Here is a 20540-nt window from a genome sequence, read left to right on the forward strand (position 1 = left end):
GGATCTCTCACCTACAGCTGGTACCACGGCACCAAACAGTACACCTACAACATGAATCTACTCGTGTGCAACTTTTAAGTTGGCGCTGCTTATATGCGGTGATATCTTCAGCTGGCCAAGTAAAGCTCGATATGTTAAGAATGTGCCAAATCTTGTTAGAGTCGGTCGTAGTGACACCGGTTCTAAATGTGAACACTGTGATGTGCCAGAAACACTTGAGCACATGTTTTGTGACTGCCCAGCATACGCACGTGAACGACAAACACTGATTTCTTCTATTGAACGCTATTGCAGTAGGTCTTTAACTGACGAGACCGTGTTGGGCCCATGGCCAGACACCAACAGTGCAACTGTGATCATAAGAGCGGTTACAACCTTTCTTGGAAGCAACTGGACTATATGCGTGGCTATAAAATTTTTCTCAGCTAGACAGATTTCTATATACTCACCTCTCTATCTAACCATCGTCATCCATTAGTCTTTCTTCTCCCCTTCCCCCTCCCCCAGTGTAGAGTAGCAGGCTAGAGCAAGCTTTCGCTGAGGCTGACCTCTCTGCGTTTCTGTAAGTAAACCTGCCTTTCTCCCTCTCTCTCGTTAAAGTAGATGCTCCAGTGTAGAGTAGCAGGCTAGAGCAAGCTATCGCTCTGGCCGACCTCTCTGCTTTCTGTAAATAAACCTCTCTCTCTCCCTCTCTCTCTCTCTCTCTTTCTCTCTCTCGTTAGAGCAGATGCTCTGCGTAGTACCTGTAGACCGCTTGACGTTACCTGGCGATGCGCCACGATTTCACAAAAAGCCGCTCACGGTGGTTGATTTCGAAGTTGACGATGTAGCAGCTGACAAACGCGATGCGGTCGGTGGTCGTTCACGTCGCTGCGCTCAGCGACAGGCAACCACAACGAAGAACATTTGGACAAAAATGTTTACCTGATCTATGTAGCCACCATAACTGATCTGTCAGCATTGGATTGGCGCCAAGATTGCACTGCACGCAGAGTTCGACACACTGTAACAACACCACAACCCCGAAGGCATGTGCTTGAGAAAAACAGGATGACACAGAAATCGTCCTTTAGCTTGTGGCACCCTTCTCTTTGTTCGTTTTGTCATGGAAATATGGTACGGCGTGAAGTTGAATGCCACGGCTAAATAACTGTACGAGAAAGAGCGAACATTGAGAAAAAGAGAGGCGGGTGTCGATAGCCGTTAAAAAGAGCTTAGTGTGTATTTCGTTAATCTGAAGAGTGTCCTTTGCGAAATATCGATACATGGTGGCCCTTCTTCCTTCTAAAAGAGAGCTGGTATAATCTCCCCACCTCCGCCTGACACGCACAGTCCACAGGCTGTTAAGGAAGTATTTAGGTCGTAAAAAGAAAACTGAATTGAATGAAACTTTTATTACATAACGCAAGGTCGCATGGAAAACGAGTTGGTAACCACCTGGATACGCAACGTCACGCAAAAACAAACACAGGTAAAAAATACATGCCCAAGCTGCACACAAAAGTACACGTATGTATCAGTTAAACAGCGTATTCGATTACTATTTGATACAAAAGGAATTGAAACATAAATTACAAATCTATACTATTGCACGGCCGCTGGATCAAAGCGCTTTGATCCAGCGGCCGTGACTATTGCAGCACATCATGTTAGCATGTAAAGCATATAAAACGAGCACTTTTAATACGGTGCACTGTAACAGCGTTTAAGCATCACAAGAGACACTTTGTTTAGTTTGATTAAAGTGGGAGATGATCTCATGAAATGTCAACACTAAAAGACTGTCTGTTTCCGCACACAAATTTGAACAATGGCCGAAGAGAGCAAACTCGCAGCCTCTTGTCTGGAAGGGGGCAGGCATAAAAACTGAACAATTAAAAGGATTACGGTTAGTTAGGCGATGGGGGGTTATACACATTTTTTTAGTATTGTAGTTTATTAGCAGATGTAGGGAGTAATCTGACATCGAGAATAAAGAGCTTTAGTGCAGAGGCTGCAGAAATTTAAATTTGTTAGTCTGCGTGGGGAAGGAGATAACGGATTCAAAGAGAGATAATAACGACTTAAAATGGTGAAATCGTATAAAAATATATTGAGATAAGTTGACCCTGAGAGATTGGAAGCGTGAAAAAAAATGAACAAACAGAAATAAAAACTAAGGCAAGTGCATTGCTGAGAAGACGAAAAAGGAGGAGGGGGCTTTGCGTCGGACGGGTAAAAGATGAAGGGGGGGGGGGGGTTTAACTGAGCCCTTGTCGGTCGAAAGTCGGGACCACCTAAAGGTGACGTATGGAATGCAATTGGAATAGTCAGAGATTTTTGAAAGTAAGATTTGAGTGAGAGGTTTTTGTTGTACACAAGGAAGAAAGCCTGAAGCTTGTGTTGATGCCCACGAAGATGCCATTTGTGGGACCTCCCAACCGTTTTTTTTTTCGTTTACGAGAGCACCTTGATGGCCACTAGCTGTGTACCCTAAGTACGACACCCAGAAGGAGCGAGACACCGATCCCCACTATACCACTGAGTGCGGCGAAGATGGAGGGTTTAGCGTGCTCATACACAGTCTGCGCATCGGGCATGTCCCTAGGCACGCTTATTTCCAGATGATCCAGCAGCTTCTGCGCCCACTTCTGGCAGTTGTTGTTCTTGAAGTGGTACTCGCCCATGTAGCGAATCTCCTTCACGACCTTTTCGACGTGCTCCTTCAGAAGTGTCTGCTGGCCCAGGTGCCTCTGCGAATGAAGAGCGACAAGGAACATCTCGCCTCTACATCACCGATACTCTCAGACAAGGAGTATAACTTCCTAAAGCAGTTGTATTGATGCACCCTTCTGTTCTTATCAGTACGATGTGCCACTGCATAAGCTTCTTTTATAACCCCGTCATTTTTCTTGAAAGGTCCCTCCCCAACCTCTCAGTGGATAAGGTACTCGGCTGCTGACCCGCAGGTCACGGGATCGAATCCCGGCTGCGGCGGCTGCATTTCCGATGGAGGCGGAAATGTTGTAGGCCCGTGTGCTCAGATTTGGGTGCACGTTAAAGAGCCCCAGGTGGTCAAAATTTCCGGAGCCCTCAACTACGGCGTCTCTCATGATCATATGGTGGTTTCGCGACGTTAAACACCACATATCAATCAATCAATCGTCTGCAAAGCGATAACTACAACTGTCTAAAGCTTTTCCTATTTAAAAGTCTTGATTTTATGCTGGGTCGAGCGAAAGGGTTATCAGTTCTGTAACGCGAGATTATTATGTGCCGATTAATGGGGGAAATGAAACTTCGTCGTAATAAGATTTCAGCATGCACGTGCATATAATGAGGGTTCTGATTTATTGCTGGTCTTTCAAACAAAGGAGTTTTTAGGGGTGAAGCTCCTTATAGCGGCTCCCGTTCGTCCCTCGTAGCCGTCGTAGTGCGTAACAAGTATAACATTTTGACCTCCAAGGTGGTGCCGGTGAGAGATTTTTTCTGTGCGTTGTTGAACAATAAGAAATAGTGCTCAATGTACATGCCGATGGCTACTAATGCGGAATGAGAGACAGAAGCATTCCGCTTTTAGTTAACGCGCACGCTGCGATCCCCATTAGCAGCCATTGGCATGTACATTGAGCACTATCTGACAAGAAAGGGTTGCTAAGTTGTACTCACTTGGTGTAACCTCTTTAGTTTTAGAAAGGTTTAGTGGGCGTTAAGCTGCAGTGCCATGAATACAGTGATCTAGTATATACCATGAACTCGAGGTGGTTAAAGGTGGGAAGTAGATACGAAGCGCAAGCCGTAAGAAAGTAAAAGCCGAATTCTCCTGCCTCTCATTTCCCATTATCAGCCATTGGCATGTACATTGAGCACTATCTGACAAAAAAAGGGTTGCTACGTTATACTCGCTGGGCGTAACCTCCTTGCTTTTAGGAAGGTTTAGCGAGCGTTGGGCCGCAGTGCCATGAATACAGTGAACTAGTATATACCATGAACTCGAGGTGGTTAAAGGTGGAAAGTAGATACGAAGTGCAAAGCCGAATCCTCCTGCCTCTCATTTCCCATTAGCAGCCATTGGCATGTACATTGAGCACTATCTGACAAGAAAGGGTTGCTACGTTGTACTCGCTGGGTGTAACCTCCTTGGTTTTAAAAAGGTTTAGCGAGCGTTAGGCCACAGCGCCATGAATACAGTGAACTAGTATATACCTTGAACTCGAGGTGATTAAAGATGGGAAGTAGACCCGAAGCGCAAGCCGTAAGAAAGTAAAAGCCGAATTTCCCTGCCTCTCATTTCCCATTATCAGCCATTGGCATGTACATTAAGCACTATCTGACAAAAAAAGGGTTGCTACGTTATACTCGCTGGGCGTAACCTCCTTGCTTTTAGGAAGGTTTAGCGAGCGTTGGGCCGCAGTGCCATGAATACAGTGAACTAGTATATACCATGAACTCGAGGTGGTTAAAGGTGGAAAGTAGATACGAAGTGCAAAGCCGAATTCTCCTGCCTCTCATTTCCCATTAGCAGCCATTGGCATGTACATTGAGCACTATCTGACAAGAAAGGGTACGTTGTACTCGCTGGGTTTAACCTACTTAGTTTTAGAAAGGTTTAGCGGGCGTTGAGCCGCAGTGCCATGAATACAGTGAACTATTATATAACTTGAACTCGAGGTGATTGAAGATGGGAAGTAGACCCGAAGCGCAAGCCGTAAGAAAGTAAAAGCCGAATTTCCCTGCCTCTCATTTCCCATTAGCAGCCATTGGCATGTACATTGAGCACTATCTGACAAGAAAGGGTTGCTACGTTGTACTCGCTGGGTGTAACCTCGTTGGTTTTAAAAAGGTTTGGCGAGCGTTAGGCCACAGTGCCATGAATACAGTGAACTAGTATATACCATGAACTCGAGGTGGTTAAAGGTGGGAAGTAGATACGAAGCGCAAGCCGTAAGAAAGTAAAAGCCGAATTCTCCTGCCTCTTATTTCCCATTAGCAGCCATTGGCATGTAGATTGAACACTATCTGACAAGAAAGGGTTGCTACGTTATACTCGCTGGGCGTAACCTCCTTGGTTTTAGAAAGGTTTAGCGAGCGTTAGGCCGCAGTGCCATCAATACAGTGAACTAGTATATAACATGAACTCGAGGTGATTAAAGATCGGAAGTAGACCGGAAGCGCAAACCTTAAGAAAGTAAAAGCCGAATTCTCCTGCCTCTCATTTCCCATTAGCAGCAACTGGCATGTACATTGAGCACTATCTGGCAAGAAAGGGTTGCTACGTTATACTCGCTGGACGTAACCTCCTTCGTTTTAAAAAGGTTTAGCGAGCGTTGGGCCGCAGTGCCATGAATACAGTGAACTAGTATATACCATGAAATCGAGGTGGTTAAAGGTGGGAAGTATATAGACCCGAAGCGCATGCCGTAAGAAAGTGTGCGTGTGCCACCTCTCGTTTAGTCCTTGGAATGTCCGCTGGATGGCGGTGCTTCTATATGGGGAATATATGATGAAAAGATGCGAGATGGTGGTACTTGGAGTGTTGTATAGATAGAAGAACGGACACACAGACAGATGCAAGGATGGACGCATGAACGGACGCAGGGGCGGATGCATGTACGAACGCAGGGACGGACGCACGACCAGACGCACGCACGGACGGGCGGATGGACGCACGGACGGTCACACAGACAGACGCATGGACGGACGGAAACAAAAACGAATGGACGGACGAATGCTTCGCCCCACTCTCCACCATTCACTCCGTGGATATGCTGCTAATTTTTATTTGTTGGATACCCATAGTTACGTACCAAGTTTACGCTTACTACATGTCTTCGCCGAGCAATGTCTTTATGTGAAATAACCCGAAGGCTTAGAGAAGAACATACCGAAAGCAGCACTAAATATTAGGTAAAGTCGTACGTGTTCAATATTGCGAAAAGAGCATGAAGGGAGACAAGAAGAATGCTCGGGTGTTTTCAGTCTCTCTGTCGTGACATTTCCATGAGAGCGAAAAGTGACGGAATGATTTGGCCAAACGGGGAGTTGATTGGAAGTACAGAGGAAGGGCGTAGCTACAAGCCACTTTAAGAGGGCCCACACACATTGTTGCGAAGCGCGCCTCCGACGACGTTACGAAGGGCTCTACGAAATCTCACCGCTGCAACCACTGTTGCGAAGCGCGCCTCCGACGACGTTACGAAGGGCTCTACGAAATCTAACCGCTGCAACCACTGTTTCGAAAGACGGCGACGCCAACACGGTCCCGAAGGCGCCACTGCTTCGAACTCCGCAGGTAAGGTCACCAGCCGTTTGGTAGCGTAGGTTTCTCAGCTCGCGACTGCTTCTGCGCTGAGCTGATAGACGAGCGGACTAGACGACGGTGAGTTAAACAAGGTTTATGTACAGCATATATACAGAGGCGTTACAAATTCGGCACTGGGGCCGACAGAGACTCGAAGAGCCGAGCTCTCCTCTCTAACAAATAGGTCTGCTGTCAAAGGGGTCTGCTCTCGACGCGCCGCAGGGCTTCTTTTATATGCCCCGGGTCTAACCCAAATGTCCATCCGGAAGCGCCGCTGGTCGCGAGGTCCGAATCCTCCAATGAGGCCGCCGCTGGGCCGCGTCCTTCTTTCTCATCGAATCTGGAGAGGCTGCGCTGCAGGTGGCTGCACCCAAGGACGAGTGACGTCGCCGCGCATTGCGTCAGCCGCCAGACAGGAAGACGCCGGTTGTTTACTCGACGGGCTCGCGGCTGAGATGACTCACTGCACGTGCGCGCCAGAAAGGCGCCGTCGCTTGATGACGCCGTTGAGTTGTTGATCGCGTCAGGCGGGCTCGCGGGCTGGCCTTGACACAGATTGCCTTTTTCAGAGGCATGGACGTTCGCTGTGCACTCGCAGGCATAACAGCACCCCCGCCGCCAGACAATGCGCCGGAAAGACGAGCTACTTCCACGTGGCTCGGATGTCAGGCGCGCTCGTTCGCCAGGTCCCTCCAGGTTCGCCTCCAGGGCCATGGGGAGAATGCAGCTCCAGACTCTGTTCCGGGAACACATCCCATTCTTGAGGACGGATCCAAGCTCCACTGGCTTGTCGCCACAACTTGTCGACCAGTTTCGCTCGTCTCTTCTGACGATCCTTGGTTTCAGCACTTGTCGATGGTTCTGCAACTTGTCAAGAACGGTTCGACAACAGACAACACACGACACAAGCAAGTGCCCTCGGTCACCCGACAGAACACCAGACAAAGTATAGTACAACATATACCTAGGTACGTACGTGTCTATCGGAATTTCGTTCCCTCTACATCAAGAGGCACATGTGGGACACAAGACTTTTAAAAGAACTGGAATTTTCACACGTACAACAAAGCAACGAATTAGAATACCACATAAAGTTGGCCCCTTGAGATCAATCTGAACGAGAGGGCTCAGCCCGGGTCGTGATGAGGACAAAATTTTGCCCCGAATCGCCAGCGAGAAACCGAAAGGTTGAGAAGGTACTAACTAAACACACGGCTCAATGCGTCTGCATTAGCGTTTAGCTTTCCTTTCTTTGTAGCGAACGACAAAGTTGCGCTGTCGGAGTATCACGCTCCATCTCAGTAACCGGTCACATTTAGGCGACGATACCTATGCGGTACCAACAGCTGCTCATACTTGCGACGTTCCACAGGAGAACAACGATACGGCTTGCTAGGGATTGGCTCCTCACAAGTTAGCTCGGTATCGTGTTCGATCACCGTCGTGTTTCCGTGACAGTCCGAAAACACGTCTTCAAACACCAAAACAATCTTTCTCAGGTCCTCCTTCTGGGCTTCACTTAACCTAGGTTCTAGGTTCAACTGCTCTAAGGTTACCTCCGATCCCCTTTCGATTACATCACTAGAACTCAAAACTTCCGCTCCCTCTTCCTCTGAAGCACTTAAAAGTAAATTTACGACCGCTTGACGTTGAACGTATGGTTTCCTCAAGTTACTGTGATAAATTTTGTTCGGCCGCCTTCCTAATTTCACTTCATAATTCGTATCGGGAAGCTTCGATATTACTTTGGCGGGCCCTTCCCAATGAACCTCAAGCTTGTTCCTTTTGGCGGCTGCAGCAGCATTACCTGACTTCCTACTTCAAAAGCGCGCTTCTTTGCCGATTTGTCGTAGTACTCCGACAACATTTGTGAAGCTTTCGTGTGGCTTTCCACTAGCGCATTAATTGAGAGGTCCTCACGCTGCTCTCGAATGAGCGTTTCTCCATCAACCCCCGACAGCTCACTCCAACTTTCCGCTACAGGCGAGAGCGTTGCAACCCTCTCGCTCTGACTCAATGGCGCCATGTCGTCTCCCCCTACGCATACCGCGCCGGTCACTTCGGCGACGGACCGCTCGAGTGACTGCTCAAACGACGCATATGGAGAATTTCGTGTTTGAGGTTCCGTCGACTAGCCACTAAGATCACACAGATATGCTGCTTTTGAACTTGTTTTACCACACAGAACAAGATCAAGCTCCCGCGAAAGCTTCTGCGCTTGCGATCGCGTGAGGGCCATGTACGCTAAGTTGGAGAAGAACGATTCACCCTGCTGTTTAAGAAGGTGTTCTGAGTTGTTAGAGAAAAGATAAGGAAAACGATCGAGAAGCGCGGCAGACACAGCCGCTTCGGTGCGAAGCTTACCGAACGGGCCTTCAATGACAACCGTAGCGATTGGTAATCAAGCACTCTGCTCCTCGGCGACTTGCCTGATCCACGCGCATTCTACTGTAAAGTCATCCGGAGACACCAATGAAGGATGGACAACATCCATGGTTGCCGCTGAGTCACGAAGTACTCGACACGTTTGCCCATTCACACTAATTTCTTGGATATACGGCTCCAACAACCGCGTGTTCTTTTCCGATTCTCGGATTGCTGCAAAAGCAAACTTTTGCTTACAGATTATCGTGATGTGCCCTTCCTTTTTGCAGTTGTAGCAGATAAGTGGCTTCCGTGATTCAAACGCCCGTGTGGTATCAGTGCGTTGTTTAGGAAGCTCACTCGATTTCTCCGCTTTTGTTTGCCCTTCCCCTACACTGTCCTTCGTAAGAGACGGGCCCTTCTTGAAATTACGGTGCGGAGTGGGTTTCCGTTGATCAGGTTTCTTGGAAAAGCCCTCTTTCCTTTCATCCTTTTCAACGCGCACTGCCCTGCTATGCAACTTTCGGCGAGTATAATACTCCTCAGCTAACTCTGCTGCCTTGTTTAGCTGTACTTCACCAAGTTTGTCCTGCAGCCAAAGTTTGACATCCTCCTCGATGCAGCGGTAGAATTGCTCCAATGCAACGCATTCCACCACTTTATCGCGGTCGTCATAAACACCTTCGCCCTTGAGCCATTCAATTAAATCGGCTTTAAGACGAAACGCGAAGTCAACATGTGACTCATTCCCCTTTTTAGCATACCGGAACCTTTGCCTGAAAGCCTCGGGTGACAACTTATAACGTCTCAAGAGCACTTCCTTAACCTCGTCATAGCTCTCAAACGCTTTCCTCGACAAGCAAGTTATCGCGTCGGGCACTTCGCCGGGAAGAAGAGCTAACAGGTTCTGCGCCCAAAGAGACCGCTCCAAAGCATTTCGCTCACAGACGTGTTCAAACTTGACGAGATACTTCGCCATGTCCTCGCCTACTACGAACGGTGGCAGTTGGTCCCGAATTCTATAACCGCTGACCTGAACTGTTGGAGAAGCTACGCTAGGCGCCTGTGAACACTGTAGTATTGCCAATTTTAATCGTTTCAACTCGAGGCGCTCCTGTCTCTCGGCCTCCTCGCGCTCGCAACGTTCGCGCCTTTCAGCCTCCTCGCGGCGTGCTTTGATATCCACCCAGGCCTCATCGACTTCCTCAGCCGACACTCCCTCATCCTTCATGATCTCAAGGATCGCTTGCTTTCGTTTCGCACCGCCCAAAGTAATGCCGAGTTCCTCACAAATTTCGATGAGTTCCTTCACTTTAAGGTTCTCCATCGTTCACACTAGCCTCTTGCTGTTTGCCCCTGTTAACAATTTACTTGCCGTACCCACTATAAGTCAACTAGCAAGACGCGCAAGCAATTTTTCACACTCCCGTGTTTACCCCCTCCGCATTAACTTCGGTTTCAAAGCACTTCGACATTGCTTGAAACGATCAAAGCTCACTTCAATGCTTGACACAGCCCTTCTCTAAACTAATATAACCTGAGCTAGAGTAGTCTGGTGAACTGAGGGGAAAACATCAGGCACTCACCGCATCGATGTCGCTGACGCCGGCCGATCCCGCCGCTGCCACCACTGTTGCGAAGCGCGCCTCCGACGACGTTACGAAGGGCTCTACGAAATCTCACCGCTGCAACCACTGTTTCGAAAGACGGCGACGCCAACACGGTCCCGAAGGCGCCACTGCTTCGAACTCCGCAGGGAAGGTCACCAGCCGTTTGATAGCGTAGGTTTCTCAGCTCGCGACTGCTTCTGCGCTGAGCTGATAGACGAGCGGACGAGTCGACGGTGAGTTAAACAAGGTTTATGTACAGCATATATACAGAGGCGTTACAAATTCGGCACTGGGGCCGACAGAGACTCGAAGAGCCGAGCTCTCCTCTCTAACACATAGGTCTGCTCTCAAATGGGTCTGCTGTCTAAGGGGTCTGCTCTCGACGCGCCGCAGGGCTTCTTTTATATGCCCCGGGTCCAACCCAAATGTCCAACCAGAAGCGCCGCTGGTCGCGAGGTCCGAATCCTCCAATGAGGCCGCCGCTGGGCCGCGTCCTTCTTTGTCATCGAATCTGGAGAGGCTGCGCTGCAGGTGGCTGCACCCAAGGACGAGTGACATCGCCGCGCATTGCGTCAGCCGCCAGACAGGAAGACGCCGGTTGTTTACTCGACGGGCTCGCGGCTGAGATGACTCACTGCACGTGCGCGCCAGAAAGGCGCCGTCGCTTGATGACGCCGTTGAGATGTTGATCGCGTCAGGCGGGCTCGCGGGCTGGCCTTGACACAGATTGCCTTTTTCAGAGGCATGGACGTTCGCTGTGGACTCGCAGGCATAACAACATCGACTCAAAATGCGATAGTGATTGCAAATGTGTGAAATTAAAAACAGACCGCCACCTCACAAGCTGCAAGTGCAAGAAATGCGCTGTTCCAGTTGACCAGAAAAATCTCGTCTTTGTCTTCAGTAGACAAATATGTCTCTATGGCTACTGGTGCCATCTGCAAACGCTTATGTGCAACTCCGCAGAACACTGAAAAGAAAAGACCTTAAAGGGTGGCTGATATATAGTGCTTTTTATTTCAGCAAGATTCAGAAGAATTCGGCCACAAAGCGCGCTATCCTATTGCTTCGTTAGAAGTCAATTATCCTGAGTAACAACATGAAAAAGATAATCTAAGGATTTTTATTCTAATATGGGCAACTTTCAGAATTCAATCTAGGAACAACCGTTGTCATAGGTTGGAATCACAGATACAGGGTGGCCAGTGAACGGTTGTGCAGCGCGAGGAGGCGGTTTTAAGAAGCTCTTAAAGGCGCAGGCTCGTCTGCCGTTGTAGTTGTCTGTCGTAGCCACCATATAGTACTCGGAGTGCTCACTAAAATAGTGTTACGGCGCTCGTTCCACTCCGATGAGTAGGAGACGCGTGCTTTAGTGGGATAGGAGACGGACAGACAGACATACATACGTATGGACGTATGGACGGACGGACGAACGTATGAACGGCCTGTTTTGATAATGTACTGGGCGAAATGGACGGAAGATTCACGGTTCTACCGATAAACCTCTGGAGCTTCGCCCACTCATCGTCATTCACTCCGTGGATGTGCTGGAATTTTTTTCAATCAAGTAACTCGCTTGATAGATTGATTGATATGTGGGGTTTAACGTCCCAAAACCACTATATGATTATGAAAGACGCCGTAGTGGAGGGCTCCGGAAATTTAGACCACCTGGGGTTCTTGAACGTGCACCCAAATCTGAGCACACGGGCCTACAACATTTCCGCCTCCATCGGAAATGCAGCCGCCGCAGCCGGGATTCGAACCCGCGCCCTGCGGTTAAGCAGCCGAGTACCTTAGCCACTAGACCACCGCGGCGGGGCAGGAACTCGCTAGCTGACGCTCCCTGCATCGATGCTCTGAAGCGAGAGAGCGGAGGGCGTTGAGGGAGAGTGAACGCAAGCAGGTGGTAGGAGAGAAGTGGAGAGAGTAACGTGCAGCTGTTGGAAATAGGAAAGGAGGAAAGCTTTGCATGTGTAGTGTGAGTGCGGACACCATCGATGCCGTGGGACATAGGCCCAAGCAAGATATGCTTCGCAGCTAAAACGTATACATTCAGATGCATGCTGCATATTCAGCTTGTTTCCACTTCCTTCGAAATGGAGATACTGATATCAGAACAGGGTGCGGAAACTCCCTATTCCTGCTATGTATTCGCTTTCGGCAGCGGCAACGCCGCTGTTACCACTGGTGGTTGCTGGGCATGCTACTAGAAATAAATCACGAACAGAACATTGTTTTATGACGTCACTGGTGACGTCGCAAACGAAAGGAAAAGGATGAAAATTCGAGAGGAGGAGGGTTGCCGCGGAAGCCCTCCTTTCCCACTTCGGATGCAAGCGGAATGCGCTCGTGTGTTCTTTTAGGTCCGCTGGCCGCTTGGGCGATGTGGCCATCCGTAAAATTTTGTTGTTAATCTTTTCTGAAGAGGCTAAAGTTAAGCCGACCGATTCCTCAGTAAGACGGAGCTCGATCGGCACAAATAAAATTAACTTTTTAATGCACGTTTTGTAAAAAAAAAAACAACCAGACATACACTTAGTGTGAAAGTGATAATGATACATGTGGGGTTTAACGCCCCAAAACCACCGTATGAGTATGAGTGACGCCATAGTGGCGAGCTCCGGAAGTTTAGACCACCTGGGGATCTTTAACGTGCACCCAAATCTGAGTACATGGACCTACAGCATTTTCGCCAACATCGAAAATGCAGCTGCCTCAGTAGAGATTCTATCCCACGAATTCTGGGCCAGCAGCCGAGTACCTTAGCCACTATAACCACCACGGCGGGCTAGTGAATAAGTGTGAATCTATAAAATCAGCTTCAACTTACAACTGACATACGGACATAATGAGCAAACGTTGAACCCAGAATATTTGAACCATTGCGAAAATTATCAACAATTGCGAGTATATTACACGTCGTATTTGACTTAATCACGTTTGTTACGATGGGGCGCATAGTTTTATTACAGAGCTTAAGTACCAAACGAGACTGCAGTTCAGAGGCATGCACGGACAGGCTTGAAGCGATCAGAAGTTTTTCGTGAAATAACGTCGATGGAAACAGTGTTTGGTAGGTTGACTTGTCTTCCTGAGGGCAAAAGCGTTACCTTGACAAGAAAATGTCCACTTGTCTTAACGTTGGCTCCATCGACATTCTCTGTAATAATATTTAGAAGCCTTTAGTCTATCACGTGTACTTGAATAACACTATATTAGAAGTAAAGACAAACACATTTTCAAACCCCAGCTACAAAAAATTCATGAGCAGGAAGCAGCCTATAATTACTTGGCATCACTTGAACTTCACACCGACAGCAAAAAAAGTACTATGCAGCAGAGCGAACCCAAATTCAAGCCTTTCAATAAACACATTTTCCCGACAGCAGCCTGGGTACCGCCTTCACCAATTAGTCAAGCGACACTGCACTTCTGTCAGTCCAGTCAGGCGTCATAGAACTGGGTCTGCTCATGTGTACTCATGCAAAATGAATTCCTGCTCAAATAATGGGTCAAAATTATCGTGCTCACCCATTGCTTTTAGGAAAGGCTGAAAAACCTTCGTGAAACTAGAAATTCTCGTTCTGGCACACCACAGAGCCGTAGAAAACATGTGTTGCCCGATGAAGCCATCATCGAAGAATGCATAGTTCACTTGTTCAGCTCACTGCGGCTTCCGTTCTCTGCCCGCCGCAACTTGCCGTCTATATCTTTCCCGTATAGTTGCCACGCCAACCAAGTGAGATAACTGAGCGCGATCCAACTTCTAATACCACTGAGCTAAGGGTGAGAAGAAGCGGAGGCAAGCGATATGAACGCAACTCAATCACTTCCTGTGCTTCGCCTGGTCTTAAATTCACAAAATAAAGAATAAGAAAAGACATATATAAAAAAGAGAAGTTCTTAATACAAGGGTATTGGATTATTGTTGCTATTTGTAAAAACTTGTGCATTCCACCGTTCACCTACACCCCATCTTGTTACCCCAATTTAGGGTGCCCTGCAGCCACTACGAGCGCGCATGTTTCTTGAAACCGAAACTATAAGGATGAGTTACCGGGGCCTGATTTCCGGCACACATTTTCGAAGTGCGCCCGCGCACTTCCCGTGTTACTCAAGGGACGTCCACGTGTCGTTGTGTGGCTGTCTATACCATCCTTCATCGCCATCCGGTTTTGTATTGCACTGGAAAGCATATCGTTCGAAATGCCCAAGCAAGCAGCATTTTCCCTCGAATGGAAGTAGATATTGTCAATCAATTGTCAATATTGTTATTCATTATATGTAGACTTCTTTTTTCAGCCCGCCCTAGTGGCGCAGCTGTTACGGTGCTTGCCTACTGACCCCAAGGTCGCGGGTTCGATTTCAGTCGCATTTCGATGGAGACAAAATGCTAAGGGATCGCCGCGTTCTGTGCGACGTCGGTGCACGTCAAATAACACCGGGTGATCGAAATTTCCGGAGCTCTTTACTATACAGCGAGCCTCATAATCATATCGTTGTTTAGGCACGTAAAAGCCTGGGTATTATTACCATTATTATTTTCCCCAAGCTCAGAAGTTATGCCTGCCACACTTATCCCTTGAACAACATACAGTTTCCGCATGATAAATTTGTTTTTTCTTGTTTAACAATAAAAAAGATGTTAGTAGCATTCGCTCAAAGGAAACCGTCGTTCGGGGAAACTATTATGTCTACAGAAATTCCAATACAGTTTAGTCCCCGTGGCTGCCGATGTGGTACAGTGGCACGGTGCTCAGCTGCTACGTGGAAATTGTGGGTTCGATTCTGCTCCCGGCGGGACCATTTCGACCGAGGCGGAAAATGGTAGAGGCTCCAGCACTCGGATGTCGCTGCTCGTTGAAAAGACTTCCCCTATCCGGCGTGTCTCAAAATCACGTCCAGATTCGGCCACCTAAAACTCCGGATAATAGTATGATAATTGTAATTGTTCCGAAGACGGAAACTCGCCTCAGTCAACTGCACAACTTCGAGGGATTTTCCGGCATGAATAACGCAAATATCGTCGGCATTAAACAAAGCCATGAGCCGCTGCATTACTATACGCTGGATTATTTGCGTAAACGATAAAGATCAATACTTCTCCCGCCAAGCACTCTTTCCACCCATGCATAAGAAGTAACAACGTCAAAAGGTACATCTCTGCCTCAGCCCTTTATCTACATCAATATTCACGTAACTTATTCCTCCCCATTTAACGCGGACTCTAGTTTTGCGGTATATCCGCCTAAAAGAAATCACAGGATATCCACGGAGTGAATGATGATTGGTGGGGCGAAGCGTTAGTTAGTCCGTCTGTACTTCCGTCCATCTATGCGTCCATCCGTGCATCCGTTCGTGTGTCCGTTCATACGTGTGACCGTCGGTGCGTCCATCCACCTGTCCTTCCGAACGTCTGTTCTTCCGTGTCTCCGTTCGTTCGTCTGTCTTTCTGTCCATCTGTGCGTCTGTTCGTGCGGCCGTCCTTCTGTCTGTCTGTCTGTCCATCCGTCCGTCCGTCCGTCTACCTGTATGTCCGTCTGTCTATCTAGTGAACACCCCAAGTACAGCTATCTCACATCTTTTCGTCATGTATTCATCATATACAAGTGCAGCGATCTAGCGGAGATTCTAATAACCGCTCTTGCGGGTATGTGCCACCGGTGGTTACGCACTACAACGAGCTTATACAGGCCAAGCTGGCGGATTGGTCTGCTAGTGTTGCGGCCCTATGGGCCCCAACCTAGCCCCCGTCAAACTTGGTTTCCCCCATTTACCATTCTCTTTCTGAATAGTAAAGCTTATTCCTCCTCCACTACAACGAGCGACGCGCAAGCCACACGATAAAGAGCTTTGCCTCTGAAAGCTGAGTACAATGATTGCTTATGGCAAGCTTCTCTCAAATGTAGCATAAAAATTGGCGGTTAACGTTGGCGCACGCGCGAGTAGTATATGAGAATGACATGTGTAAAATGCTATTAAATTTTGTACGTATTCCTGTACAATATTAAGGTGAGCACAAAAACAAATAGGCTATCGTCTAACCGACCATTGATTTGAGATAGATTCTGGAGTTGGCTAAAACAACTACCATGTTCCGGTCATGTCCGCATTTTCCATGAAATAATTTGTATGGCAAATAAGAATGATACTCACCTAACGTCGATGGTTTAAATGAGCAAATGTTATGAATCTTTATTCTTTACGTCCTGATTCATTATCATGACTATTGGGAAGCACATCGAATGGCTGTGCGTTTGACACGCAGCAGCGCCATGCTAGGCGCGTCGTGACTCAACGGAAATGGTGCAATTTGCAGAGGTGGGGCACGCAATGGTGGAATTTCCACGGTGCTCGGTTGGTTAAAAAGCATATTTACGGTTATATGACCTTACAAAAGCATGTGCAGTCAGTCTGTAGCTACTTATATTGCATTAAAACCCACATGCGTGCGATTACATTATTAGACTAGAGGATTTCAGTTTTTTTTCTCGTGTGTGGGGTTTCCTTCTTGATTACGAATTACTCACATTCATTCTTCTACTTGTAGTTGCATTCATGTGAAACATTGATGTTTTAAATTTTAATTAGGCTGGAAGCTTGTCAGCAGTGCCGTTTTTTTTTTCGCCAAACAGAACGAGCCTAACTAAGATCGGCCCAACACTGCTGCTCTTTACGGTGTCACCAATGAGGCGCCAAAATAAATTGTTCTAGAATTCAGTCACCACATTTGGTTGTACTTGCCTCATACGAGTAGGCGTTTTTGTGGACGTACGTCTTCTCCTCCCAGGACCCACGCCCTTTCAGTTCCCCGGTGCCGTCTTTGGTGGCGTCGCAGACGTACACTTCTCTCTCACCGAAATCGAAGATGACTACCCAGTGTTTGTGCCACAGGTTGCCGCACTGCGACGTCGATGACGAAGCGAGGCCCATCAGCAGGCTCCCACATGGGATCGGATGGCTGCAGAGGTAGACATGACACGCTTCCAGAGTCCGTGCACCACGAATCGTCGTATTCTGATCGTCGAGTGACAGCCGCAACATGCCTCCTTTTTTTTCTTTTTGAGACACCGGTCAGACGTCGCCAAACCTGTGTGATCTCTGCGAGTGTCGAGAATCGCCGGATATTCGAGCGAACGGTACGAACAACGGCAACCCGAGCAAAGAGCGACTCGTCGAGGGCGTTATCAAATATTGTCGCAGTTCCGCGTCACACTCGCTGCCTCCGACTCCTGCCACTGTTGCTCTACAGCGTTGGCATCGGTAGCGACAGAAGTTGAGTAGAAAAGTTTTGGTGCACCGGCGTGGGTGATACCTATAATTTAATTAAACCCCTTACACATATCGTGATATATGCGAGGGGTCCATGCCGATACATTGATGCTTTGGGTCACCAACAAATGGCGCATTGGGCATATTAGGTCTATAGTCATTGTATACCATGATAAACTACGTAAAGGTGCTTATAGTTGCATGTAGGTAGGTCCGTCATCGGGCCCACCGACGCATCCACGTTAAGCAGGAAAGGCACTGCTCTCAAAAGCAGTAGCCGACATATGGTGCTGTTATTATTTGATGTGTGCATTGCTTTTGCATTTTCGTGCATTTGCTGAGCATTTATTCACGCTGATATGCTGCGGACTTCGCTACGTTTTTGTGTATAGCGTACGTTTTTGTTCTTATCATGCACTGGTTGTGTGTATGACCACGCATCCTATTCAATTTAAGGATGGGGGAACGATGTTGTGTCGTGGTTTCGGTTACGATTCCAGTTTAGCTTCACTCTCCCCACAGAGGGCATTGTATAAATGTATATCCAACCACGGCGAGCAGGGGCCATCCATCCATGGCGAGCAGGGAGGGAGGGAGCCCAGTGGCTGGCAGAAGTACATAAAAAATATAGAAAGGCAGCTGCGAAATTTTGGAACCATCTAAACTCCCTAAGGAATGAGACGAGCGTAGAGCAGAGGTTTATAACTACAGCTCAAGGTGCTAGGCTAGAAGGGGACGAAGCTAGTGAATATATACGAAGAAGGGTGACAAAAAAAAAATTCAACACAGAAGTGCTTTATGCACCACAATAGACAGAGATGGATCAAGTGGCACAATGGCTCCATTTTCACGAGAGTGGGAAAGGGCTGAGAAGAGGGTTCCAAGTAGTACATCAACAGGCCCAGATGGCATTCCAATTATGCTGATAAAGACATTGGGTCCGAAGTCTAAACAGACTATGAGAGAGTTGGTGAGCAGAACTATAATCGATGGAGAAGTTCCCGATGGATGGAAACTTAGCAGGATGAGCATGATCTATAAAGGAAAGGAGAACAAAGCTGACATAAACAACTATACCGTCCTATAACAGTGACATTAGTGGCCTACAGGCTGGCGATGCAGATTATAAAGGGATGACTGCAGGCATGGATAGAGGATCATGGGTTGTTGGGGGAACTGCAGAATGGGTTTCGGAAACACAGGAGGTTGGAAGACAATCTGTTCTCACTGACGCAGTGCATTGAAATAGCAGAAAAGGAACACAGGCCCCTGTGGCTAGCACGTTTGTATATCAAGAAGCGTACGATAGCGTGGTTCAAAGGAACTGTGGGGAATATTGGACAAACTAGGCGTGGAAGATGTAGCCACTATTTTTTTAAAGAAGATCTATAAAAGTAACAAGGTAGTTATAAAGTGGAAAAAACAGGTATCTAAGCCCACAGAGGTAAACGGGGGCTTAGGCATGGGTGTCCTCTGTCACCCTTGTTATTCATGATGTACCTACAAGGATTAGAGGCCAAATTAGAGGGAAGTGGACTGGTTTTCAACCTCTCTTTCGTCAAACAAGAAAAACTCATTGAACAGGCACTACCAGCATGGATGTACGCAGATGATATAGTGATAATAGACGACAACAAGGAAGATATTCAGAAATTGGTGGACATCTGCAGTACTGAGGGAGATAGATTAGATTTCAGATTCAGTAAGAAAAAATCAGCAGTCTCGATTTTTAATGATAAAGAAGGTAGTGAGCTTAGAATACAGGAGGTCACGCTAGAGATAACAGATAAATACAAATATCTGCGCATATGGATAAACATAGGGGCCGAGTACCTAACGGAACACGAAATATACGTGACATAGTCAACGACATAGTCAACGTGGAGCGCCTGAAGGCTTACTATAACCCGCTCGTAGTGACAAGCTGTTAGGCCGCCAGGCGGCTGCCTCTTCGACCCCGGGGTAATTGTAGAGAAGCCGCCGAACACTGAAATGGGTCGAACTCTCAAGTGCTTTCTAGTGGGTCTGCCCAAAAAGGGCGCACGCTGCTCGCGCGAAGGGTCCGTGCTTGGCCGTTACTGTCGAAATTGTGTAGACTCGCTGTGTGCCGGCTAATAAACGTCATAACAATATATATATATATATATATATATATATATATAATGTTACGAGTAACTTGTTTAATGATCTATTTACAGCGCACAGAACTCGACGAGCAAGATGGCGCCAGACCAGCATCAAACGGAAAACCCACTTCGTCCTCCTCTTTCATGCAGCCATGTTTAGCGGCTGTTATGTATCATAGCCCTCGGCGGTAGAAGCACCATCCCGGTGCTAAATTTACGCAGATGATGTCGGGGTAATAGGGCTTTAGCCGAGCCACGTGAACAGTGTCACTCGGAGCTGACGATGACTTTGTTGGTTCGGTTGGAACAATCTCGTACGTGACGTCTGCCACTTTTCGAACGATACGAAATGGTCCAGTGTAGGGCGACAACAGTTTTTCAGACAGTCCCACACGCCGAGTAGGTGACCAGAGGAGCACGAGAGAACCCGGAGAAAAGTGCACGTCCCTATGGTGAGGATTGTAAAGCTGTTGTTGGCACGCCTGTGAAGCCTGTAGACGGTTACGGGCGACTTGGCGCACGTGGTCGGCGCGGGCAATGGCTTCCCCAGCATATTCAGTGGCCGCAGGTAGTAAAGTGTCTAAGGGTAGAGTTGGGTCCCGGCCATATAGAAGATAGAAAGGCGAATAGCCGGCAGTGTTGTGACGAGATGAATTGTAGGCAAACGTCGCATACGGCAAATGAATGTCCCAATCATGGTGGTCTGGCGCAACGTATTTGGCAAGCATATCGGTTAGGGTCCTGTTAAGGCGCTCCGTGAGGCCATTTGACTGGGGATGGTACGAAGTAGTAAATTTGTGCTTGGTATGGCAAGACCTCAGGATTTCATGAACAACAGCTGATAAGAACGTGCGGCCACGGTCGGTGAGAAGTTGACGGGGAGCA

The 20540-nt window shown here is 47.9% G+C and overlaps 1 protein-coding gene across 1 annotated transcript; it reads right to left on the bottom strand.

Annotated features, from left to right (window-relative positions):
• Positions 1 to 1379: 1379 nt before the first annotated feature.
• On the bottom strand, positions 1380 to 17460 carry LOC119184694 (uncharacterized). Its single transcript, XM_075890129.1, has 2 exons — positions 17002 to 17460; positions 1380 to 2732 (listed from the first exon to the last, which is right to left on the bottom strand). The coding sequence occupies exons 1-2, from the start codon at positions 17299 to 17301 to the stop codon at positions 2460 to 2462; spliced, it is 573 nt and encodes a 190-aa protein (XP_075746244.1). The 5' UTR covers positions 17302 to 17460; the 3' UTR covers positions 1380 to 2459.
• Between the last annotated feature and the right edge of the window lie 3080 nt (positions 17461 to 20540).

This window comes from Rhipicephalus microplus, chromosome 3 (assembly GCF_043290135.1).
Source record: "Rhipicephalus microplus isolate Deutch F79 chromosome 3, USDA_Rmic, whole genome shotgun sequence".
In the NCBI taxonomy this organism is placed as follows: Eukaryota; Metazoa; Arthropoda; class Arachnida; order Ixodida; family Ixodidae; genus Rhipicephalus; species Rhipicephalus microplus.

What these genes read in the sequence shown, in the direction of transcription:
- LOC119184694 (XM_075890129.1), bottom strand. Translation starts at nt 17,301, where the DNA reads ATGTTGCGGCTGTCACTCGACGATCAGAATACGACGATTCGTGGTGCA. An exon ending in AAAACGCCTACTCGTATGAG is followed by an intron (nt 2,733 to 17,001) that starts GCAAGTACAACC and finishes CTTCATTCGCAG; the next exon opens with AGGCACCTGGGCCAGCAGAC.